This window comes from Ochotona curzoniae, unplaced genomic scaffold (assembly GCF_017591425.1).
Source record: "Ochotona curzoniae isolate NIBS_2020 unplaced genomic scaffold, NIBS_Ocur_1.0 contig_1, whole genome shotgun sequence".
Classification (NCBI taxonomy): Eukaryota; Metazoa; Chordata; class Mammalia; order Lagomorpha; family Ochotonidae; genus Ochotona; species Ochotona curzoniae.
In genome coordinates, this window is record NW_024464918.1 from 39,390,685 (window position 1) to 39,416,544 (window position 25,860).

A 25,860-nucleotide genomic window follows, 5' to 3' on the forward strand; every position below is an offset into this window, starting at 1 on the left:
GGACTTTTGGTCCTTCAAAGAAAGTCTTTCTTAAAAACATTTTTTTTTTTTTTAAATTTGAAGTATATTTATCTTACTTGAGAAAGTTACAGAGAGAGAGGGAAAGACAGAGAGAGGATTCATGTGCTGGTTCACTACCCAAATAGCCACACTAGCCAGAGCTGGGCTGGTCTGAAACCCAGAGCCAAGAGCTTCCTCTGAGTTCCCCACATGGGTGCAGGGGTCCAAGGACCCAGGGGTCATCCCCCACTGCCCTCCCAGGCCACCAGCAGGGAGTTGGACTGGAAGTGGAGCTGCAGAGACCAAAACTGGTGCACATATGAGATGCTGGTACTGTAGGAAGAGTAATCCTTGATACACCACTGGGCCAGCCCAAAAGAGTTTCTGTACCAGTAACACCTGCTCCAGCCTCAAGAGGCTGAGGAAGCAAAGCCAAGGGCAGGTAGCCCAAGTGACAAGGACCTCTGTCCAGGATGAATCTTCCCTCTTTGGCAGCTAAAGAAAAAGTGTTCTACCGAAGCCCGAAGCCCTGGATTCTGGTCCCTTTCTCCACTTCTGCACCCCAAGCTCCACACACACAGCAGGGTGCTGGGTTAGGTCTAAGGATCACATACCACAGCCAAGTGCACAGCAATAATAAAGCATTCAGGTATGCAGCCACCACTCAGCTCTCCAGATCTGGCTTTCCCGAGTTTCAGTGATAGGGACATCCCGCGTGCGGGGGCAGGGGGAGGAGCCAGTGCAGGAGCCAGATGGCGGCTTTGGTGACATTTTTCAGAGGGTTCCTATGTATCCAGTATGGCGAGAGGGTGGAGGGGTGTTCACCAGGCCAGAGTAGGCGGAAATAACAACCGAAAATGACAAAGGGGAATCTTAGAAGCAAAAAAGCTGTTAAGTTCTGCGTTAGGCTTAAACACAAAATGAACCATAGGAAAGTAGGATATGCTCAGGGGACAGAAGGGCACCGCAAGCCCCTCCCACACCAAAAGCATCACCATGTGCCAGCAGCAGGCACAAGAACTTCAGGACCTTCAGGAGCAGGAGGAACACGGACTGGGTGGCCCCGGGGTCCTCACACAGCAGCAGGAAGAGGCTCCATCCAGTGCAAGCAAGAACGCTGGCAAGGTGTCCAGACACAGTCCCCAGGCAGAGGGCACTTTCCTGAGTGCCATCAGAACAAAGATACAACTCCAAGAAGAGTCAGCAAAGATGGACCCTGGGGGCCATGTGTTGGAGGCCAGCAGGTTACACCGCTGGCAATGCAGGTTACACCGCTGGCAATGCAGGCATCCCATGTCAGAATGCCAGTTCTAGCCCTGGCCACTCCACTTGCGATCCAACTCCCTGCCAAGGAGTCCCAGAAAGCAACAGAAGACGGCCCAAGTGATTGGGTTCCTGCTCCCACAAGAAGCTCCAGCACCAGTGATCAGCAGCCATCACCAGTCATCAGCGGCCATTTCCACCAGGGGAAGACCTCTCTCACTCTGCCTTTCAAACAAGTCACTTAAGTATTTACAAGGAAACGAAGTTTTAAAGACAAGAAAAAGATGTGATCGCTGAGATGTGTGAAGAAGGGCAGACAACACATGAGGGCAATCCCAATGCCAAGGCAGAGTCAGCTGTACAGCCACAGGACCCGCGTCGCGGGGCAGGGGAAGGGCGTTGCCTCCTCACAGACTGCTGTGGCTCACAGAGGGGCCAGCAGGGGACAGCTAAAAGACCAAGTCCCCCAGGTAAGGATTTCTGACTCATTTGGGATCTTGCTAAATGATCTGTAAGTGCAGGGTATGGCTTGGGACTCGGCTAGGGGGTGGGGGTCAAGCTTTTGGTACCTCAGGGTATATAGATCCCAATCAAGTTAAGAGCAGCCAGTCTTGGGAGCATTAGTCCAGCTGGAGTCAGAGCACCCTATAAGCTACAGGCGCCCCCTGAGGAGGAGGGTGGCTGTCTTCTGAAGATGCTCCTGCCGGGCTTATCCAGGCGAACAGAGAAGCAGGATGTGCCCGCCCGCTGAAAGGTGTCAATATCGCCAAAAGCACTCCCAGCTCTCCACTGACTCTGGGGAGGCAGCCAGCAGCCAAGTCCTGCGACGCGCGCGCGTCTAGATTTAATCAGCTCTGCCCCACCCACTCATCCACAAAAGCTCCCTGCCCCGGCTTCCTCCAAGCCAGAGGTGACTGCACTATGCGAGAGCCGCCCCCCACCCCGCCCTGCGCCCCCCGCCGCCGTGTGACTCACCCCTACAGAATCAAATCTGTGCCCTGCAGCTCCGCAGGCATCAGTCCCTGACCTTCCTCGCTCTACCCCAGCCCCAGGGCACCTTTCCCAACTCACCTCGCCCCCTTGGGCGCCACCCCCAGCCCTGGTCCCAAAGTTGTCTCTGGCCCTTCATCAGGTGTGTCCCCAACTCTCCACGCTATCCCAGTCCCCACCGCCTCGGCCCGACCGTAGCATCCCACGGCCTCTCTCGAGAAACATGCCTCGTGTCAGTTCCATGGGGGTTGTTTCGGGTGGCCCTCTCCGAGGCTGAGGTCCCATAAGCACCCCTCCCCCGCTTTGTCTCGCCCTACGGCGCCAAGTGAAGTGTCGGCTGCACAGGAAGTGCTCGCGAACGCGTCCATGCTGGGCTGGGGGCAATCCCCGGCGGGGCGCACAGACTCGATCGGCAAGGCAAGGTCCAGTCAGCCGGGGGCAGGACCGGAGCGCAGGGCCGCGCAGCCGTCTGCACCTTCCCGAGCGTTGGCTGTGCCGTCCCGGGCCGGCGTGCTTTCCTTTCCGAGCAGCGGCACGCGCCCGGGGCCACCCAACTCCAGCTGCCCTCACCTTGTAAACCTTGCCGAAGGCGCCGTCGCCCAGCTCGCCCACGATCTCCCAAACCTCGTTGGGGTCCAGGTCCCGGCGGACGTGCTCATATTCGCGGGACTTTCTCTTCTCGAAGGTGGATAGGCGCAGGATGCGGCGGAAATTGGCGAAAGCCATGACCGGAGGGCGCGCGAGGTGGCGCCTCCGCGGGCTCGGGCTCCGGCTTGGGCTGTGGCTCCGGAGCCTCAAACAGCGAGGGAGCTGGCGGACGCCGAAGGAGTCAAGGATTCTCCTCAGACCCGCCCTTCGCGACAGCCGGACCCGCGTCAAGTGCGCCGTGGGCAGTGCCGCGGCAGGAACACCCGGAACCGCGCAGGCACCCGCGTCCCCGCCTCCGCCCTGTCCGGTGCCCCGGGCCGCCCCTGGAGTGCCCGCCCCGCTCGCGCCACGCCCCCGCCCTCTCCAGCCCGACCGCCCCGGGAAGCGTTCCGGGGACCCGGCCCGGCGACCGCCCACCCTCTCGGCTCCACCTGCAGCTCCGGGGCGACGCCCGGAGACCCCCTAATTGGCTGAGGGCGCTCCGAGCTCCGCCCGTCGCCGCGGGGCACTCTGGAAACTGTAGTCGTCGTGCACCTCGGGCCGCGAGCCCCAGATCAGGGTTTCAGAAAGCTCGGGGAGACCCCTCGACTGGACCGTTGCAGGTCGGCGCCTGATGCACGTCGAAGCTCCCAAGATGTTTGTGGGAGCGAGAGGGGGAGGGCCTGGCGCGAGCTCCCACTGATTGTTGTCAGTGCCAAAAAAAAAAAAAAGTGAACCCCCTCTGAGCTCCCCGGATGGCCCCGAAACCCCTCTGCCAGGTTGTTCTGGAAGCCCCCCTCACCCTCTCTCCACACTTTAAAGCTGAGGACGCCGGCGGACACCGGGACGGGCCCGGGCCCCCGGGGCACACATGCTGGCGGGCCCTGGCGGCGGTTCCTCGGCGCGGTGCTGCCTCCTAGTGCGCGAAGTGCTGCTGCCTTGCAACTCAAGCCATCGCAAGTGACCACAGCTCCGGGCACCACAGGGGCTGCCCCACAACCCTGCCAAGGTTAGAGAGCCCTGGGAGCCAGCGGCAGCTCTGGGGTTTACGTATCTCCTGCTTCTTTTAAAATTTATACCTTACTAAGTGGGACGCAAAGATTGGTTACTCCTCACTAAGGTATTGAGGATTTCTCTGCACACCCCTCCTAAAACTGTTCTGCACCTCAACTGTTGACATATGTCTTGTTAGAGTTATAAGCCCGTCTAGACTACCCCCCCCAAAAAAAAAAGAGAGGAAAAAAAGCCAAGTTCAGCAAAATTATGCTTTAACGTTATATAATGCTAAATATTATAATGAACATAGACACAAGACAGCTGAATGGTCATCTATAGCCATTTTAAGGTGTATAAACTAAAATTGAGATGTCAACGAAGGAGTCACAGGATGTGGGAAGGAACTTGCATTTTTTTAACGTGTTGGTTACTCAATACTATATCAATTAATTCCATAACATTATAAATTGTTGCTGATGTTATGTCTGGGCTTTTAATTGGTAGGGATGATACTCTGCTGGCTTTACCTTGGGGAGAGATGGTCTCCCCAAGAAGCCGTTGAATTTGTCTGGACAATGAGATGCTGGACTCTATGCTTGGTATATGCTCGCAATGGAAGAATCTCAACTGATCTTGAACTGTGGTGGCACAGCAAGGTGGAGGAATCCACCATGGGGGAGGGTGATGGGAAGGGTGGGAGGAGTCCCAGTGCCTATAAAACTGTTACATAATGCAATGTAATTAATAAAAAAAAAAAGTAGGGCCAAGTGCGATGGCTTAGTGGCTAAATCCTCACCTTATAAGCGCCAGGATACCATCTGGGTACCAATTCATGTCCCACCTGCCTGCCTTCCCATCCAACTCCCCACTTGTGGCCTGGAAAGGCAGTGGGGGGCAGCCTAAAGTCTTGGGACCCCAGAGGGAGCTCCTGGCTCCTGGCTTCGGATTAGCTCCACTCTGACCATTATAACCACTTGGAGACTGAACTAGCAGATGAAAGATATTTTTCTCTGTCTCTCCTTCTCTCTGTCAACCTGCCTTTCCAATAAAAATGAATAAATCCATAAAAATAAAATATTTATTTATTTATTTTCACTTGATTTGAAAGAGAGGAAAAGAGACACAATAGATCTTTCACTCCCTGATTTACTTCCCAAATCTCTTGAGACACCCAGGGCAGCGCCCGGAACTTGGAGGTATCCAGGTGCCCCGTGTAGGAGGCAGAGATTTCCCAGCCTGACTCACCATCCTGTCACCTCCCGGAGAATTGTACGCGCTGACTGACCTGCAGCAGAGTACGCGGGACTTGATCCCAGCACTGTGGTGTGGCATGTAAGCAGCCCACGTGCTGGTTTAACTCATTGTGTCACACGCCCACCTGTTTTTTAACTTAGTAATGTCATTGGGGTTCGGTTGACTTTCAGTAAGCAGAACATCCAGTGAGGTTTGATAAAGCTGTGCTCCCACCACTATCAGAACTTTCCAGTCACTCCCTGTGCCTCCTCACACACCCATCCACACTGCCCATGACCCTAGACCTCTGCCCCTCTGGCTGTACCACATCCAGGGATCAAATTCTCTGCCTTATCGTGTAGGTGCAGCATGTCAGTGCATTGGTTTTCCAGGATTCACCCATTCAGTTGTTGATGGGCATCAAGTTGTTTCTAGTCTTTGCTGATAAGGATTGGAGCCAATACTGTTGTGGTTTCAGGCAGCTAATTCAGGTGACAGCTTGGAAGCCATGCTTCCCCCACCCATGTAATCCTTTCTGCCCACCTGTGACACTCACCTAGCATTACCTGGAACCTGGGAGAGGGCGGTATGGCATTGTTGTGTAATCGCTCCCCTCCCAAGCCCCATAAAAACCCCTGATAGGGAGGGGCTCTCTCTTTTGGTCACATGCTTCCATTGCTCTTACACGCCAACTTTGGCCTCCCCAGTACCCGCCTGCTCTCTGGCTTCCCATGGACGGACTCTGAGGACAGGTAGCTCTTGAACACAGACCTGGCATGCCTGTATTCCTCACCCTCTATTCACACCGGGGTGATTCAGTGGTAAGATGCTTTGTATTTCTAATTTGTGTACTATCAGGAGTTCCTGGAGAGGTGAGGCCCAGCAATGATGGAATATGGACAGAGAAGCCAGGGCAAGGTGAATCTTTGCAGCATTGTGTGTCCAAGTTGTTCGCTGCGTGTCTTTTAGGTTAGTTTATGTTGCTGGGAAAGCTGGAACATAGGTCTTCAGTTTAACAGACGGACTTCACAGTAATGACTATTTGTTCCTCTCAAGGTTTTGACTCAGACTAGATTGCCATGACATAGAGTTGTCACTTGATAATTTCTAGTAAGCCCTGCCATCACCAAGTGTGGTTAGCAAAGACTCCTTAATACATCCTACACTTATCTGCCATGATCTCTCTCACACCCCACAACAATACTGATGTTTTGTATAAATCTTCCCAAGAATACAATAGAATTTAGGACCTGCTGTCCTGCAATATGGACCCTTGGCATTTGAGAAGGTAGCAGGGACAGGAGGGTCGCTCTCATTTTCCCCTCCGCAGTGCCAGCCAGCTCCCCTCCAGCAGACCCAAAGATCCGCATTGGACAGGTGTCCTCTCCATACCAAAGCAGAGGACGCAAAAACACAGCCGCACCAGAAAGAGCGAACAGGTGTCACTTTCCCCATTTATTTCCACTAGGTCATTCCGCTTCCTCCAGTCACATTTCTTTTTTATTTTTTTAAAAGATTTATTTATTTTTACTGGAAAGTGAGATATATAGAGGAGGAGAGACAGAAAAGATCTTCTGTCTGATGATTCACTCCCCAAGTGGCTGCAGTGGCCGGAGCTGCACCAGTCCAGACAGGAGTGTCTTCCAGTTCTCCCACGTGGGTGCAGGGTCCCAAGGCTTTGGGCTGTCCTCGACTGCTTTCCCAAATCACAAGCAGGGAGCTGGATGGGAAGCAGGGCCATCGGGATTAGAACCGGCGCCCATATGGAATCCCGGTGCGTTCAAGCCAAGGACTTTAGCAGCAGGCTACTATGCCGGTCCCCCAGTCACATTTCTTTACAATGGCTTTCACCAAACTCAAGCATAAAAATATAAGAGTCTTTGTTTCTTTGGGGCTCCATTTCTTTACAAAGAGTCCTGTATCAAGTAAAACAGACTAAATGATGTCCTTGTTAATTTGTATCTTGCTAAAGGGCCTCAGCATGAGGTAATGTTTGTAGAAGTGATGGGTGAAGGAAAGCCCCTTTGGGGCCAGTACTGAGATACAGTGGGGGAATGCCACCATCAGACCACGGGTTCAAATCCCAGCTGCTCTACTTCTGACCCAACTCCCTGATGACATGTCTGGAAATGCAGTAGGTGACACACGTGCTTGGGTCCCCCATATGGGTAGGAGACACAGATGGAGATCCAGGTTCCTGGCTTCAGACTGGCCCAGGTTACATGTAGTGGCCATTTAGAGAGTGAACCAGTAGACAGAAGATCTTATCTATCTATCTACCTATCTTTAACATGAGGCCGTTTGTTGTTGTTTAATATATTCCCTGGGCCCAGCAGAGGATTAAGCTGCCGCATGTGAAACTGGCAAACTCTATCAGTATTTGTTCCAATCCCAGCTACTCTGCTTCCTGTCCAGTGCCCTGTTAATGCACCTGGGAGGGCAGTGAGGCTGGCTCACGGACGTCCTTCCTCTCACCCACATAAGAGACCCGGATGGCGTTCCTGGCCCCTGGCTTCCGCCTGGTGCAGCCCAGGCGGTGGCAGCCATTTAGGAAGTGAAGCAGAGTAGAAGATCTCACTCTGTCTCTCTCCCACTCTCTGACACTGGAATAAATAAATAAGTCTCTTGCAAATAAAAATAGGAAATGGAAAGGTGTTGCTTTTTCCCCCTGCAGATACCATCCTCTCATTTTCCTCAGGCGCGCCTAGGTGTGCAGTGGACTGTTCGTGTGCTAAATGCCTGCTTCAGTTTACGAGAAGCTTTATGAGAAATTTTGCAAAGTGGTTCATCATTTTACAATCCAGCAGCGCAGTGTGAGAGTTCCAGTTGTTCCCGTTGCTGATCTCGTCGGCCTTATTCATTTCAGCCATTCCAGAGGGAAAAAATATATGGACATATACATATTTCTAAACATGCTTAAAGGCAGTGTGATACTCCGTATGTTTGATTTTTGCCCGCACCAAGGAATTCTCACATTCTCTGCTGATCCTCACTGGAGGGACCATCCCTCACATCCTCACCTGCTCGCCTGGAGATGCCAAAGACCCCTCAGGTTAGGGCTGCGCACCTGACCCCTGACACACACACTACTCCAGACACCAGTCACCAGAGCAAGCTACCACTCGCGTCTCCGACTACCTGGTCGGCTGTTAAGTCAGAGGTTCCCACACTGTCCCTCCAACACCGCAAATTAGCAGTTGATTATGAAGGGGGTGCAACTTGGGCCCGAAGCAGTAGCCTAGCAGCTAAAGCCCTCAGCATGAAAGCTGGATCCCATGTGGACGATCCCAGCAGCCCCACTTCCCATTCAGCTCCCTGCTTGTGGTCTGGGAAAGCAGTCGAGAACAGCCCAAAGCCTTGGGACCCTGAACCTGCATGGAAAACCCAGAAGAGCCTCCTGGCTCCTGGCTTCAGCGCAGCACCAGCCGTTGCAGTCACTTGGGGAGTGAATCTTCGACGGAACATCTTCCTCTCTGTCTCTTCTCCTCTGACTTTGCAATCAAAATAAATAACTCTTTAAAAATAAATAAATCTTGTAGTAAGAGCAGAGGGAAGCAAGGCCTGAGGAGAGGGGCTCGGGGAGGGGTGTGGGAACACCAGCCCAGCAGTCTCCCGTACCCAGCAAGCTGAAATCTCCCTGAACTCCGGCCTTCTAGGTCTGTCTGGAGGGTTCAGCACCTGGGCACCAAAAGCCCCTCGCCGCTCCCCAAGGGCGCTGGGACAGTGCTGCCAGAAGTCTCCGCCCACAAATCTCAGTGTTGGCAGTCAGAGCTGCCCTCTTCAGGGACTTTCCAGGAACTCAGGTGTGGTTAAAAGGTTTTTTTTGTTGTTGCTGTTTGTTTTTGGGTTTTTTTTTTTTTTTAAAGATTTATTTTTATTATTTATTTATTGGAAAGGCGGATATACAGAGAGGAGAGACAGAGAGGAAGATCTTCCGTCCGATGATTCACTCCCCAAGTGAGCGCAACGGGCCGATACTATGCCGATCCGAAGCCAGGAGCCTCTTCAGGGTCTCCCACGTGGGTGCAGGGTCCCAAAGCTTTGGGCCGTCCTCAACTGCTTTCCCAGGCCACAGGCAGGGAGCTGGAAGGGAAGCGGGCTGCCGGGATTAGAACCGGCGCCCATATGGGATCCCGGGCGTGCAAGGCGAGGACCTTTAACCACTTGCGCCACCGCGCCGGGCCCCTGTTTTTGGTTTTTTAATGGAAGAACACAATATGCGCCTTTCACTTCTATTGTCTTTACGCCTTAGGATATAGGCACTCTGATCAGGCACCAAGCAATAAGGTATGATATAAATTGATTTTTTTTTTTAGAATTTTTTTTTAAGATTTATTTATTTTTATTAGAAAGTCAAATATACACAGAGAAGGAGAGACAGGAAGATCTTCCATCCGATATTCACTCCCCAAGTGACTGCAACAGCCAGTGTGATCTGAAGCCGGGAACCAGGAACCTCTTCCAGGTTTCTCATGGGGGTGCAGGGTCCCAAGGCTTTGGGCCGTCCTCGACTGCTTTCCCAGGCCACAAGCAGGGAGCTGGATGGGAAGCGGGGCTGCTGGGATTATTAGATCCGGCACCCATATGGGTTCCTGGCACATTCAAGGCAAAGATTTTAGCGGCTAAGCCACGCTGCCAGGCCTGATATAAATTAATTTTAAACTACAGTGTCTCACAGTAGGAGCATCTCACTCCAGGTTTTTGCCAAATCGTCAAGGATTCAGTGGGGTTAGCTTCTTCCCTAAGAGAAACACGGGCAACGGGGCAGAGCATAGCACAGATCTGGGTTCCAAATTCAGTTTTCCACTAAATGATGGCATGGTTGCTTAGAGAAGCGCATGGTAGGTCTAAGACAAGGAATGTCTGTCGCCACATCACTCTTTGTGCCCCGGTCATGGGACAGAACTGAGGATGCATCCAAGTGGCCAGTGTTGGTTTTTTTTTTTTTTTTTGAAAAGCAGATTTTTACAGAAAGAACAAGATCTTCCATCTGCTGGTTCACGGTCATGACAGCCAGAAGTGAGCCGATCCAAAGTCAGGAGTCAGGAGCTTCTTTGAGGTTTTCCACATTGAGTATGAGGGCTCGAGGCCTTGAGCCGTCCTCCAGTGTTTTCCCAGGCCATAAGCAGAGAGCTGGAGCAGAAATGGAGCAGCTAGGATGTGAGCGAAGGAGCACATGGGATGCCGGTACCGGGGAGCAGGCTTGCAGGCAGGGTATCAGCCGGCCATCGAGCGCTCTGTCCAGCTCTATTCCCCTGTGCTGACTTGAATGTGGTTTTTCTGATCTATTGATCTGTGACTCTGTCTTTTCTGCTGTAAAACCCAGCTGTCGAAGTTTCTTTTTTCTTTCCCTTCGAGCATTTAATTTCAATTATTGAACTTTTCATTTCTAATCATGGAATTTCTGTCTCTTTTCAAGTAGTGTAGTTGACTTAGGTTCTTGGCTCTAGGCTTCAGCCTTGCCTGGCCCCAGTGGCATGTGAGATGAACCAGGAGATAGGAAATCTTCGCTTTCAAAGAAAATAAATAAATAGCTTCCTGTTCCTTGCAAGCCTTCTTTGAAAAAGATGTATTCACTTGAAAGGCAGAGCAGCATGAAAAGAGAGAGAAAGAGAAAAAAAAAAAAAAAAGATCATGCATTTGCTAGTTCCACTCTCAAATGGTCAAAACAGCCAGGGTTAGGTCAGGTCCGAGCCACGAGTCCAGAACTCCACCTGTGTCTACAGACAGGTGCAGGCATCCAAGTATCCGAGCCACTCTCCGCTGCTATTCCAGGTCCACCTAGCAGAGTGAACCGGAAGCAGAGCAGCGGGGACTCAAACCAGCATTCTGATGTGAGATGCTGGCAGCCTAAGTGGCAACTTAATGCACTGCCCCACAACACGGGCATCACAATCATTTAAAGGTGTTTCGTTATTACTTAAAAAAAATGTCAACAGAACAGGTGTTGTGGCGCAGCAGGTTAAGTCAACACTTGGGATTGCCTAGGATCAAGTTCCCTGCACTTTGCTTCCAGTCAAACTCCCTGCTAACATTCACCATGGGAGGCAGCGGGTGCAAGCCCACACGCTTGGATCCCTGCCACCTGCAAGGGGACCCACACGCAGTTACCGGCTTCCAGTTTCTCAGCCACGGATGCCAAGAAGTAAACCAGTGGATGGAAGCAAAACCAAGAAGAAAAATCCCAAAGTTTAAAAAAAAAATCACCTGCTTTTCAGTTTGCTTCCAAGATAGCTCAGATCAGATCAAAACACTAAGCATTGCTTACATGGGGTTAATCTCGGGGAGCATTCGTTTGTACAGATATTTCCCCAGGACCAGTATGTCACAAGAACCAAAACAGAAAAGCCCACCAACTGAAAACAAAAAGTTGGCTTAGTTCTTCAAATCAAAAAGGGAACTGGCCTGACCTCGCCAGCAGGTGACCTCAGAACCACACTAAAACTCTCTTGGCCCATAGCCACCACTATAAAAATACAGCCCCAGGGGCCCTCAGGCTGTTCCGGCCTGCTGATTTGCGCTTACCACCTGTGTTCCTCCAATTCCTCCTCCTCTTCTTTTTCTTCTTCCTCTTCTCCTCCATCTTGTAAGATTTACTTACTTGGAAAGCAGTGCTGACAGCGAGGGAGAGAGAGGGGAAGAGAGGAAGAGAGAGAGATTCCATCCGTTGGTCCACTCTGCAGATATTGCACGCAACACCTGGGCTGGGCCAGGCTGAAGCCAGGGGCTTGGAAGTCCATCTGGATTGCCCGTGTGGCTGTCAGGGGGTCTGAGTAAGTGGGCTTTCATGCCTTGCTTCCTAGGCTTGTGAGCAGGAAGCTGGATTGCAAGTGGAAAAACTGGAATTCAAACTGGATGCTCTCAAAATTTAATTTAAAAAAGAAATGATTAGTGGTGTGTGCTGCAGTGCAGTCTGGCCCTCCCACCTCCCGTTTCAGAGTGATGGTTTGAGTCCCAGCCACCCCAGCTTCAGATCCAGCTCCCCGCGAAGGCACCTGGGAAGCAGCACACCTTGGCTGTCACCCACCTGGGACACCTGCGTGGAGTTCCTGGCTCCTGGCTTTGTCCTTGGCTCCCTTCCCACTGTTGTGGTCACTTGGGGAATAAACCAACAGATGATGGAGGACCTCTCTCTGTCCCTGTCACTCTTTCAAATAAACAATAATCTAAAAACATAGTGTCTCTGATATACACATTCCAGTGACCGACAGGTGAGCTGCGCTCCGGGGGATTCATTGCCACATAAGGCGATGCTGTGGCAGCGGGAAGCCAATGCAGCTACAGCGAGACTGGTGCTAAGCTGCTCTGCGCAAAGGCGGAGTGAGGAGTCCAGGAAGCACGGAGGTGTGTCCCACACCGCCTCAGGCCTTGTTACCTTGGGCCCCGGGGAGGCGGTGGAGCTTTTTAGCAGGTGGGGGGCCCAGAAGGAGTGCAGTGATGAAGTCATTGAGAGTGTAGTTCCCAGGGGACCCTGGCCAGGCCTCCCGAGAGGGTTGTTCTGAAAGAGCGAGCCTGGCGCCTCTCTGTCTTTGGCTTCCCCCGCACCGCGTGTTCTCCCCCTCCGGCCCACCACCGTGATGACATCTGTCATGGATTGTTCTCCAGAGCTGAGCCTCTGCCAGGGCACGCCCTTGAGCGCTTGACTAGTGAGCCAAAGAAAACTCTTTTTAAAGAGACAATTTCTTTAATGTATTGGAAAGGCAGAGTGCGGAGAAGGGACACACACACACAGTGAAAGAGGGAGAGATCTCCCAGACACAGATTCTATCCCTGCATAGATAGACTGGGCTAGGCTGAAACCAGGAGCCAGGGGCTCCATGGGCTCTACCATGTGCATAGTTGGGCCATCAGGCACTGCTGTCCCAGGCGCACTGGCAGAGAAGCGGATTAGAAGTGAAGCAGCTGGGACGCAAACTGGCACTTTGGTACAGGATGTTGGCATGGTAGGCATGGGTTAGCTCACTTTGCCACAATGCCAGCTGCTACTACTCTTCTCTATAAAGTACCGAGGGTTCACATGTGTCATTATTGTCAGAGAAAATGGACTAGTGAATGCAGTTCTCCCCTTCGGGTATGTCTGAACTTTTCCATTGCAAAAAGGAAAGTATAAGAAAAAAAGATCAGCCTATGGGATTATGTCATGGAACAATCAAATTTATTTTGTTGTTGTTTTTTTCTTTAAAGTCAGATTATATACAGAGAGGAGGAGAGACAGAGAAGTATCTTCCGTTCGATGATTCACTCCCCAAGTGACCGCAATGGCCGGTTCTGCGCCAATCCGAAGCCAGGAGCCAGGAACTTTGTCCAGATCTCCCACGCAGGTGCAGGGTCCCAAGGCTTTGGACCGTCCTCGACTGCTTTCCCAGGCCACAGGCAGGGAGCTGGATGGGAAGTGGAGCTGCCGGGATTAGGACCAGTGCCCATATGGGATCCCCGTGTGTTCAAGGCGAGGACTTTAGCTGCTAGGCCATGGTGCCAGGCCCCAGGAATAATAAAATGTATTAATCCATTTTTTATAAAAAAAAAGTATGCTATTCTAGTTCAATTTACTGCTTTGTTTTCTGGTTCACTGATTTGGGTTTTTGTTTTTAATAATTTCTTCTCTGGGGGCAGCATTGTGGCACAGCAAGGTAACCTGCCTGCAGAGCCGGCATCCCATATGGGCCCTATTTGAGTCCTGGCTGCTCCACTTCCAATCCAGCTCTCTGCTACGGCCTGGGAAAGCAGCAGATGGTGACCCAGTCATTGTGCCCTGCACTCATAGGAGCTGCTGGCTCCCAGCTTTTGCCTGAACCAGCTCCATTCGTTGCGGCCATCTGGGGAGTGAACAGGTGGATGGGCCACCACCCTCGTAAAATTGTTTTAAAAGTTTCTTCCTCTCTTGGGTGGGCATCGTGGCACAGCAGATAAAACCACCGCCTATGACATCAACATCCCATATGGACACTGGTTCAAGACCCAGCTCCCTGCTAATAAGCCTGGAAAAGCAGCAGACGAGGCCCCCAGTGCTTGAAGCTCTGCATCCACTCAGAAGAAGTTCCTGGCTCTTGACCTTGGCCCCAGTCCAGCCCAGGAGTGTGGGATACAAACCAAAGAACAGAGGATCTCTGTCCTTTCCTCTCTTTTTGCGACGGTTTCAAATAAATGAATACTATTTTCAAAAAATTCTTCTGTTTTATTTTTACTATACTTATTCCAAACTATTTCAGTTCTTTTATTTTTTCAGTGACTTTAAAGGCAGAAGAAAGTGAGAAAGAGAGAGAGAAAGAAGTTCCATCTGCTGGCCCACTTCCCAAGTGTCTGCAACAGATAGGGCTGGACCAGGCGAAAGCCAAAAGCCTTGCACTCCATCCGGGTCTCTGATGCAAGTGCAAAAGTCACAAATACTTGAGCTATCCCTGCCACTCAGGCTCAGTAGTAGGAAGCTAGATCAGAGACCCACCAAGCAGCATTCTATCCCACTGTGCTACAGCACCATCTCCTCAGGACTTCTCTCATGTACTTGTCCAACTTCTTTTCTTTTTAAAGATTTATTTTATCTTTATTGGAAAGGCAGGTTGACAGAGAGAAGGAGAGACAAAGAGAAAGAATTTCCAACCTTCGGTTCATTCTCCAAGTAGCCACAACTGCCAGAGTTGATAAGATCTAAAGCCAGGAACTAGCTAAGGCTCCTCCAGGTCTCCCAAGCAGGTGCAGGTTCCCAAGGCTTTGGGCCATCCTCTGTTGCTTTCCTAGACCTTAAGTAGGGAGATGGATGGGAAGTGGAGCAGCTGGGACATGAACTGGTGCCCACATAGGATCCTGGCACACCCGAGACAAAGATTTAGCCACTGAGCCATCGCACCGGGCCCATTTGCTAACACATTTAGATAGTGACTACTCTAATAATCACACAAGCCATGGTGGCCAGGTTTTCATATGTTGGAGTAACACACTATTTACTCATTTCTCAACTGCCTGATTTTCACGGAGAACTTGATAGGCATTATCCAGTTAACAAGAGTTTCAGGATATGCTGAGAGCGAGGCTGGAGAGCAGGGCGGAAGCGGCTGTCTTCCAAGGTCTCCTCACCTTGGCCACTGCCGAGCTTCTCAGGCGCGCTGTCTGGCACTCCAGTTCCGAGATGGAATGTTCCATTGTGTTCTCACTTGCTGGGGGTTTCGGCTTCTTGAAGACCAAGATGAAACTGCGACAGGGCTCATTCCTGTGGTACTTGTACCTGGACAAGATCTACTGCTTGCTGTCGGTGAGGAATGTCAAGGCTCTGGTGGAGTACTTCCACCTGCTAGACGCACACCAGAGCAACACTTTGAATGGTCAGTGCCTCGGACCCACGGCCTCTCTGCTTATCACATCTGGGGTGGTACTGGAAACCGAGTGGTCAGCAGGTGCTTCCTTTGCCTTCCTGGAGAGCCACAGAGCCAAGCTGCCAAGAGGGGCTTGTGGGAGAGGGGAGGACATGACTGCAGGCTGTGCAGGGCAGCTCAGGCTCCTGAGCCCCAGCCTGGGACAGAATAGAGAACACTCGGTCACCATCGCCCGCTGGAAGTCTTGTTTCCCTCACTTAGAGGTGAGGCTTCTAGTGGTGGGGCCCAGCTCGCTGCTGCAGAAAGGAAGAGAGACAATGCATACCAAATGCTTGGCATAGGGCTGCCATGGGGTAAGGCCTTGACAATTGCTGGTTATGGGCCCAGCGCAGTAGCCTAGTGGCTGAGGTCCTCACCTTGCATGCGCCCGGATCCCACATGGCTGCCGGTTCGCATCTCCGCTGCCCCGCTTCCCATCCAATTTCTTGGGAAAGCAGTTGAGGTCAGTCCAAGACCTGGAGACCCTGCATCCATATGGGAGACCTGGAGGAGGCTGCTGGCTCCTGGCTTTGAATCAGCTCAGCTCCGGCTATTGCTGCCACTTGGGTGGGGGTGGGGAGTAAAACATCAGATGGAGGATTTTCCTCTCTTTATGTCTGACTTTCCAATAAAAATAAATAAATCTATAGAAAACAGTGCAAGTTATGATTTTAATTATCATTCTTGGCAGCTGAACCTCAGTCAGGCAGACATTAACCCTTAGACTGCACCAAGATTCTCTTCTTCCCCTTCTCCTCCTCCCTCTTCTTTCTTAAAAAAGACTTATTTGTTTGAAAAGCACAGTGAGAGAGACATATCTCTGATCCACCAGTCTCTTTCCAAATGGTTCCATGGCGGGGGCTGGGCCAGGCTAACGCCGGCTGCCTGGAACTCTAACTGGGGTTCTCACGCGAGTGCAGGGCCCAAACACTTGGGTTATCTTCTCTTGTCTTCCCACGCACCTTAGCAGGGAACGGCACAAGTAACCCAATGTCACCTTAGCAGGGATCTGGTTGGGAAGCGGGGCTGCCGGGATTAGAACCGGCACCCGTGTGGGATCCTGGTGTGTTCAGGTCGAGGACTTTAGCCGTTAGGCCAAGTGCGCTGGGCCCCGACCCAGTATTCTTAAAGGGAATGCCAGAGCCCCGAGTACCAGCTCAGCCTGCTGTGCAACAGCACCCACCGCCAGACTTGCTTTCTGATTTGTCGGGTCAGAGGACACATGCCAGCTCTCTCGTGAATCCTTCTAAAAGATGTCTGCTGCTAATGAGTGACTAATAAATATTGAAAATGTCAGCCCTGCAGCTGAGTCTGTGAACCGATGAAAACACCTTGGCTGCTTTTCAGGACTGGGCATAAATAAGGCATTCTAACCTTCATTCATTCCAGCCCGGCAGGGAGAAGTGTCCGTTGTTTTAAGAATCTATGGAGCGGGCCCGGTGTGGTGCCCTAGTGGCCAAAGTCCTCACCTTGAACACACCCGGGATCCCATATGGATGCCAGTTCTAATCCCGGCAGCTCCAGTTCCCGTCCAGCTCCCTGCTTGTGGCTCGGGAAAGCAGTTGAGGACAGCCCAATGCTTTGGGATCCTGCACCCGCGTGGGAGACCCGGAAAAGCTCCTGGCTCCCGGGTTCAGATCGGCGCAGTACTGGCCGTTGCGGTCACTTGGGGAGTGAATCATCAGATGGAAGATCTTCTTCTCTGTATATCTGACTTTCCATTAAAAATAACTAAGCCTTAAAAAAAAAAAATCAAGAATGACACTTTGAACACTGTATCCTCAGCAGAAGCTTTGCATTATAGACATGAGGTATGTATTTAGCGGGGCCACAGGGGAGGTTTTTTGGTAAGCAACAGGCGATGGGAAATCACGTGCAGACAAAGCTGCACTTTAGAACCCTGGTCACCCTCTGTCATCTGTGTGACCGACTGCGGACGGGCAGGACCGTGCTGTGTACCTGTCGCACCATGATGACACACCCACAGTGATGCAGCTAAGGAGTACAAGCCGGGGCGCTCCTCCCCTGCCCTCAGGAGTTGTTCTTGAAATGTTTCTGATGGCATGTGCACCAGCTCATACATAGGAGACCGGGTACCACGGAGGAAAGACCTGGCTTTGGAGTCAGACCCACCCTTGAATTGCAGCTCTGCCTCTTGCTAAGTAATTCACATGGTTGTCATCGTTGAGGTCCTTTGCCCCTGGATCAGCAGTGCTGCATCCCTTGGCAGTCCTGTAGGGACATCGCCTCAATCCAGACCCTGCAGCTTTACGAGAGGCCCAAGCAAGCAGCCTGCCCACGAGTCGCAGAAGCTGATCTAAGTGATGGTAACGCCCGTGGAATTGTCAGCACTTACCGAGCCGTGGCTCTTAAAGTATCTAATATAGAAAGTGGGCGAGTCAGTTTCATTCCCTCTCTCCCACAGCCAAGTAAGGAATACAGAAACTTAAAAATATATATATTCATCTATTTTCATTTTATTTGAAGGAGATGGGGAGGGGAAGAAAGAGGTGAGCATCTCGCATCAATGAGACTTCCAGTGGGTGCGGTGCGGTGACCGAGCGTTCGCTAGCGTGTCCCAGGCTCGGCTCAGGAGCCCAAGCTGAGCTGCACGGCTTGCAGTCATGTCCTCCCCACTCCTGCAAGTGCCCCTCCTGGCAGCTTGGCTCTGTGGTTCACCAGGAAGAGCCAGGGGCTTGGCCAGATTGAAACTTAGAGCCTGAAACTCAAGTCTGGGCCCCAGGTGTGGGATGCAGGACCGAGTGTTTCAGCTGTCGCTTGCTGCCTGTTGGGGTGCCGGTCGGGACAGAGGCAGCTGGCTCCGACACGGAGGAGCCAGGATCACGCCAAGCACTCTGCTGCAGACCTGAATATCATGTGTAATGGGACTGCTTGGCCTCACACCTGCTCCCTGAGGCTTTTATGGAAAAAGAATGAATTGTTCATTTCCTGCTTTAAGGTCTGTTACCCAACATCTCTCTGTCTCTCTGCTTTTCAATGCAGACAAAAATCACCTCCAGGTAAATGGTCAAGGGAAGATGTGAGCATTGGTGTGAATGTGTCCCAGGTCCCCAGTGAGAATGAAGCAATCCCTTCTGTACATGAGCATCCCTTTGTGCCTGTTTTACAGGGTGGTATTTTAACACATTCATGGAAAATGGAATTCATTTGCTTATTTTGGTGCAAATCAAAATCTGGGCAGCGTGGCACAGCAGTTCCAGTCACCACTTTGGGACAGCCTGGTCCCAGTCCTGGCTGCTCTGCTTCTGCTCCAGCTTCCTGCTGAGTGCACCCTGGGAGGCAGCAATGAGAGCGTGGGTCTCCACCAGTCACATGGCCGACCTAGAAGGAGTTCTGGTGGGCTTCTGGCTATGGCCTGGAACAGCCCTGGGTTGTTGGAGAGCAAGTGAGCTTGCTGTTTCTCTACCAACCTTTCAAGTACAGTAAATAAAGGCAAATAAAGTAAAAACAAATTCAGATTTAAAAAGCTGAAATGCATGCTTTGCTAGTATACGTTTTCTGTGAGTTTTGGAAGCCCCCTAGGATGTTATCACCTTGCCTTCAGCAGGTGATGCGTGCACATCTTGCCAGCTCCATGGTGTGCATGAGCCGCCGTCAGGAGCACGCCCTGCTCACCGCTGCATTTTGGACAGCCCCTGGGCACCGTGCTTCACCACACAGCCACGAGGGCAATTAAGGGTCTGAATGAAGTCAGAGCTGAAATAAGACCATTCTTCTCCGGTCAACAAACCCTAGCTTGGAACACCCAAAATAATCCATCTCCCTGCCTGAACAGATGTGCTGTTCTACCACTTCCTCAAACACGTGACCAACTTGAAACAGACACAGATCAAGACCGTGTTTGACATATTTGACTGGAATGCAGTGGGCGAGATCGGCTTCGAGCAGTTCTACGTGCTGGTCTGCATACTGCTGTCGCACCAGGCAAGTCACAGGGCAGGCATGCCAGGGCTGCTGAGCGTGTTGGCCTCAAGGGGGCGCCGAATCAGGAATGCATGATTGCTCTTGCAATCTGTCACCAAAAACAAGAGGGAGGAAGACAAAAGAGGCGTGTGGGGGCTGCAGTGGACTTATTTTGGCTCCTGAGTGGTCCAGCCATAACCCAAAAGCTCCCAACATCTGCCCAGGCTCTCCCTGCCAATCGCTTCTCCTTGTAAAGATCTGAGCTCTAATCACCTCCCTCCTTTGTACATGCTCTGTTGCTGCTAACTTAAAGGCCTTACTCCCTCCATGGTCCCTTTTCGGAGGATTTTCTGAAGGCACAAGGAGTTCACCCTCCCGTCCAGGACACAGATGGGCGGGGGGTGGTCACTATTTGTCATCAACGTCACGGATGACCACCAGGTGGCCACGGGAGGTAAGGAAAAGCGCAGTGGTAACCGGAGGGCTGAGAAGCGATTCCCGCAGGTGTTGAAGTGGGGCTTGATGTGGGCATGACGGATCCGTTCCGACCCGAGCTGCTGCTTTCACTTTGCTCTTCAGCTCCGGAGGGATGCCGCCAGGGGGATACCAATCTCGACAGGGTAAGTTTAGAAAGCTGCACCTGTAGCACCCACTGCCCTTGTCTGACCCATTTCTCTCCCGATAGAACCATCTGGAAGAACAATTTATGTACCGGCATTCCCGGCCTGTTTTTGACCTGCTTGACGTGGACGGGGAGCTGAGAATTGCAGCGCACAATTTCCACACATACAGATTTCTCTTCAACATTAAAAAGCAGGAACTCAAAGAGCTCTTTCATGATTTTGACATCACTGGTGACCGTGTAAGTGCCAATGTCCTGCCAGTTCTTGCAGTCACGGGTGTAGAGCAGAGGGAAAAGCCCACTCCAAGGAGCAGACTGCACGGCGCTAGGAGCAGAGCAAAACCAGAGGGGAGGGACAGGGCCCTGAAGAGGAAGGAGTAAATGCTACATCATATAAGGCGTGCGCGCGCACACACACACACACACACAGACGTTTAGAAAAGGAAAGTGAGGGGAGGCAAGATGGAGGCTTACGGTAGAGACACTTTGGTGTGACGGAGAGTCTTTAGACAGGGTGAAGCACAAGAAGTATAAAAAGAGAGTAATATTAACTGGCCGTTGGGGGAAGAGTTTCTCATGTGAACTCGGTATACAGGAAATAATTCTATGCTGGGAACCTGTGGTGAAGACATTGCATTCTGCTGATTCAAACAGCAAATTCGCGTTGGGCAAGCAAATGGGAGATGAGGTGGGGAGTGGTGGGGCACGCTGGGCAGCACCTGATGGGTCATCCTGAGAGGATCTGTTGAGAACTGACCAACAAGACCAAAGTGACCCTGTGTCTTAGAGTCGCAGGTAGACGCTACATTCCCTGGGTACCGGGCTGCTGTCACAAGACCAGTGCGTCCTCGCTACCAAGCCCCCGCATCTCTGACTTCTAGAATAACACATGATTCCACTCCTGTTACCATGTGAAAGAGAGTATCAGATCCTTCCTGCAATAATTTCTTTAAAGATTTATTTTTATTAGAAAGTCAGATATACTGAGAGGAGGATCTTTCATCCAATGGTTCATTACCCAAGCGGCCGCAACGGCTGGGGCTGAGTCAATCCGAAGCTAGGAGCCAGGAACTTCTTCCTGGTCTCCCACGCGGGTGCAGGGTCCCAAGGCTTTGGGCCGTCCTCGACTGCTTTCCCAGGCCACAAGCAGGGAGCTGGATGGGAAGTGGAGCAGCCGGGTTTAGAATCAGTGCCCTGCAAGGCAAGGACTTTAGCCCCTAGGCCACTGCACTAGGCACCCCCCCTGCAATAATCTTTTTTCCCTCTTTTCTTTCCCAACAAAAGCGTCTTAATTACAAGGAATTTAAACTCTACACTATCTTCTCCATTGACAAATCCCAGGAGAGACAGAAGGCAGAGAAAGAAAAACATGATGAAAGACAGAAGCAGAAAGAGAAGAAGGAGAAAGGCAAAGGGAAATGGAAATCTCTGCTCCTGAGGAGACTGTCACGTCAAGTTGGTGTGAGTCCTCAGGGTCATTTGGAGAAAATGAGAATTGACTAAAATGGTTCCTCTGTCTACAAATAAACTTAGAGTATCCGAGTGAGTATGTTTACCTTGTGCTACATCTGAAGGGTCCATCCACATCTCCTGTGTGGGTGGCAGGGGCCCAAGCACTTGGCTCGTCCAGTTGGACTGCAAATGGAATAGTTAGGGCTCGAACTAGTGTTCCTATGGAATGGCTGGTGCTTTAGGCCGTGGCTTAGCCCACTGTGCCACGACCCAAGGACCTGGAAGCGTTTTCTTGTTCTTTTTCTTCTTTTTTCTGGACACATTCCAGACTGATGTTTCAGCTCACCCTTGCTCTTTAGATCGCGCTGTATCCCAAGGTCCACCGGGATGAAGCACTCGAAAGGTAATGATTTCCTGCGGTTTGCCATGGACAACCCAACAGTCCTTTCTAGTTTCCAGATTTGTAGGCTCCCCTGCACAGTGGGCCGCGGTGCAGCGAGTGCCTCTAGCCACGGGGGAAGCTTTTTAAGGAGGTTGTTTTCTTTCTGGAACTTGTATTACTGTCTGGTCACTTAGGGGCACAGGCACCTGAGCCAAATGTATTAGGATAAAATCATTAGGTGTCTTCCTGTATAATTACTGCCCTGAATAATCTGGCACTTATGAATTCTCCCTCTCTGTGATGTTAGTAATGACGACCACATACTGTGGCCATGTGCTATGCCAGCCATGCAGCCGTGTGACTGTGTTTATCCTTACAATCCTGTGAATGAAGCATGCTTATCCTCAAAGAGAGATGAGGAAACTGAGTTCCGGAGAGATTTCTTAATCTGTTACCCAAGAACATATAGCCCCTAAATAATGGGATCAAAATTCAAATTCAAGGTCAATTAGATGCCAAGAATCTGAAGTTTTAACAGATTCTAAGTTGTAAGCTGGCAGTTCATTGACTCTTTTTTTTTTTAAGGATTTATTTTTATTATTTTTTTATTGGAAAGGTGGATATACAGAGAGGAGAGACAGAGAGGAAGATCTTCTGTCCGATGATTCACTCCCCAAGTGAGTGCGACGGTCACTATGCCGATCCGAAGCCAGGAGCCTCTTCCGGGTCTCCCACGCGGGTGCAGGGTCCCAAAGCTTTGGGCCGTCCTCAACTGCTTTCCCAGGCCACAGGCAGGGAGCTGGAAGGGAAGCGGGGCTGCCGGGATTAGAACCGGCGCCCATATGGGATCCCGGGCGTGCAAGGCAAGGACCTTAACCACTTGCGCCACCGCGCCGGGCCCCCTTCATTGACTCTTAAATCCCTGATGCAGAATGTTCATTATACGAGATAAGAAGATCTTAGAGGCATTCTAAGATTGTCATTTGCAAGTCGAATCTGCAACGATGCAGATCACATTACTTACTATGAATACTTCTGTACTTACTTGAAGAGCTATGGGATTTTAACAGCATGCCTTTGAACATGACTAATTTGTTTCACAGCCAAAATTCCTCTCTTCCCCCATAATGGTACTACACAGACTTAATGGAACTAGTGTAACAAAACCCAACAAGTCGTCTGACCTTCAATTCTGTTCCCTACATGCGGAGAGAGTACGTACCTCATGGAAGTGCTGCATAGACTGACAGGAGGAAGGTCATTGAAGGGTTTGAAATCACTCTCCCAGAAGGCAATTCTCTACCAAGCCAGGACAAGGACGGTGCCACACCACCCTGATCCAAGGAGCCACAGTGAGACCTTAGGAAAGCTTCTCTCCTCTTGTCTTTTAGGGGCAGAGGGTGGCAAGTGCTTGGGCTCTGCACACATGTAAGAGACCCACAGGAAACTCCTGGCTCCTAGCTTTGGTCCAGCTAAGCTCTGGCTGCTGCAGCCACCTGGGGAATGAATCAGGATAGAATCTCTCCCTCACTCTCTGCCTCTCCTTCTCTCAATCCTGCCTTTCCAATAAAACATTTTTAATATTTAAAAAAATTTGACGTATTTTAAAATATTTTTATTGGAAAGTCAGAGTTTCAGAGAGAAGATACAAAATTTCCATCTGCTTGTTCACGCCCCAAATGGCCACAATGGCTGTAGCTGAGCACATCTGAATCTAGGAGTCAGGGGCTTCTTTTGGGTCTCCCCTGGAGCAGGGTCCCAAGGCCATAAGCAGGAAGGTGGATGGGAATTAGAGCAGCTGTGATATGAGCCAGCACCCATATAGGATCTTGGCACATGCAAGGCAGGATTTAGCCACTGAGCCATTGCGCTGAGCCCCAAAACAAAATAAACCAAAAAACAAACTTAAAAGCAAAACAAACCAAAAAACATCCCTAAAATTCAATGCACCAAATGAGTCTTTGGGGATCAGGAATATGATCAAAGAAACTATCAATGTTCATTTTAGATCTTTCCCCCCTCATTTACGTTATGATTCAATTATTAAAAAATGACTTGAAAGGCATAGCGAGGGAGAGAAATCTGCTGGCTTACCCCCCAAATGCTTCCAACAGCCAGAACTGGGCCAGGCCAACGGCAGGAACCCACACTCCATCCAGAGCTCCCATGAGGGTAGCAGGGGCCCCAGCTCTTTGATGACCTGCTGCTGCCTTGCAGGTGCATCAACAGGAAGCTGGATGGGAAATGGAACAGCTAGGGCTCAAGCTGAAGCTTGATAATAAGATGCACACGTTATAGGTGGCAGCGTAGCCAAGTGTGCCACTCGTGACTTAACATTTTCATTATTTCAACAAGGAATTAACCCACGTTACTTGGGCCATGTGTGTTTGTTTCTGGGTGGCAATAAGTTACTGTGGTTCTGACTACTACACTTAGTTTCTTAGTCCTGAGCGCGAACAGGGGATCTAGGGCCCAGGGTTAAAGGAACAGTGCCCTCAGGGGGCACACACACACAGGTCTGATGGAAGACAGGCTGCCCTTCCCTGCCAGCTTCGGCCCAGGGCCACGGGCATGTTCCCGTGCCATCTGTGTCAGCCACAAATAGAAACAAACTCAGGGATGCTACGTGACATTGTTTCCTTTCCATCAGTTCGCTGTCAAGGCTTATGGTTATCCTAGTCCTTGGGCCACCAACACAGGAAGAGGGCACCTGGTCTGCAATGACCTTTGCTGCAGTGGACAGTCGCACATCTGAGCGGTGCCTGCAGCACCAGAAACCCAGACCAAGAACAGATTGGACACAGCAAGGGCACTTACTCAATGCACTTTTCTTACTAAGTAAAAATATGATGTTGCAGCACCGGACAATCGGAAATGAACACAAGCTTATCTGTTCATATAACAAGAAAATTAATCTTAAAGTCTATCATCTTAAAAAGTACCACAAAATGCTTGATTTTTTTTCCCCCCATCAATGGAGAAAAAATTTTTTTTTGCCCTATTGCCTTCATCAAACTAAACTCTAAGTAACAATAAAACTACAAAACAAATTCCAAAAATTGGATTCATTTGTAGAAAGCTCAGTAAGATGCCCGTGAGCCCCCAAGAGTGCCTGGGTTCAGTATCCCCATTTCAGCGTCCTGCTCGCGCAGACCCTGGGAGGCACCGGGGTCTTGCCACCCACTGGGGAGACCTGGAGTGTCAGACTTCAGGGCTTGGGCCCAGTGCCAAGGGCCCAGTGTTGCAGGCATTACAGGATGAAGTCAGCGGATAGGATCTCTCTGTCCCTCAAATAAAGAGGGGAAAAAACAAGATCATCTGGTTAGAATACGAGGAAATAAGAAGTTTTGCTGTTGGAGTATGAACTGGTGCAATCTCCTGAGAGGGCAAGTCACACATGTCTACAGAATGCAAGGCTCTGAAGAATGCATGCTACAGACACAGGGACGTGTTCAAAAGGAAACCGGTTCACGCCAGCCATGTTGATCTGAGCGGAGGTGAAGTAGCTGTGGGCCGCAGTGACTGTGGGGAGACTGTTGAGAACAGGCCTAGGTGCAGACTGGTGTGTGTCCGAGGAACTCACAGATCTCAGCCGCCTCCCCGGTCAGAAGGCTCAGCATCCCCAGAGACTTCAGAAAACGCAAATCATCCAATCCCACTCAGACCCACTGACCCAGGGCCCTGTGGACAAGGGTCTGGCGGCCTCTTCTTAGGAGCCTTCCGGATGATTCTTTTTTTTTTTTTTAAAGATTTATTTTTATTATTTTTTCATTGGAAAGGCGGATATACAGAGAGGAGAGACAGAGAGGAAGATCTTCCGTCCGATGATTCACTCCCCAAGTGAGCGCAACGGGCCGATACTATGCCGATCCGAAGCCAGGAGCCTCTTCCGGGTCTCCCATGCGGGTGCAGGGTCCCAAAGCTTTGGGCTGTCCTCGACTGCTTTCCCGGGCCACAGGCAGGGAGCTGGAAGGGAAGCGGGGCTGCCAGGATTAGAACCGGCGCCCCTATGGGATCCCGGGCGT

General features: G+C 51.0%; 2 protein-coding genes across 2 annotated transcripts in view; one reads left to right on the forward strand and one right to left on the reverse strand.

The window, feature by feature from the left end:
- STK10 (serine/threonine kinase 10) overlaps positions 1–3,136 on the reverse strand; it is an 80,914-nt gene extending 77,778 nt beyond the window's left edge. The window contains exon 1 of the mRNA XM_040972231.1: positions 2,824–3,136. Within this exon, the coding sequence (XP_040828165.1) occupies positions 2,824–2,979 (156 nt within the window). The 5' untranslated portion in view covers positions 2,980–3,136. The remainder of the gene's footprint in view (positions 1–2,823) is intronic.
- An 11,947-nt stretch (positions 3,137–15,083) lies between these two features.
- EFCAB9 (EF-hand calcium binding domain 9) lies at positions 15,084–21,539 on the forward strand. Its single transcript, XM_040976786.1, has 4 exons — positions 15,084–15,425; positions 19,252–19,400; positions 20,065–20,241; positions 21,286–21,539. Exons 1-4 carry the CDS (start codon positions 15,122–15,124, stop codon positions 21,502–21,504), a joined length of 849 nt encoding a protein of 282 aa, XP_040832720.1. The 5' UTR covers positions 15,084–15,121; the 3' UTR covers positions 21,505–21,539.
- Positions 21,540–25,860: the final 4,321 nt, after the last annotated feature.

Coding starts and splice junctions, on each gene's coding strand:
- EFCAB9 (XM_040976786.1), top strand. CDS start 15,122: ATGCTGAGAGCGAGGCTGGAGAGCAGGGCGGAAGCGGCTGTCTTCCAA. Junction 19,401..20,064: donor GCATACTGCTGTCGCACCAG/GCAAGTCACAGG, acceptor CTCTCCCGATAG/AACCATCTGGAAGAACAATT. Junction 20,242..21,285: donor TTGACATCACTGGTGACCGT/GTAAGTGCCAAT, acceptor TCCCAACAAAAG/CGTCTTAATTACAAGGAATT.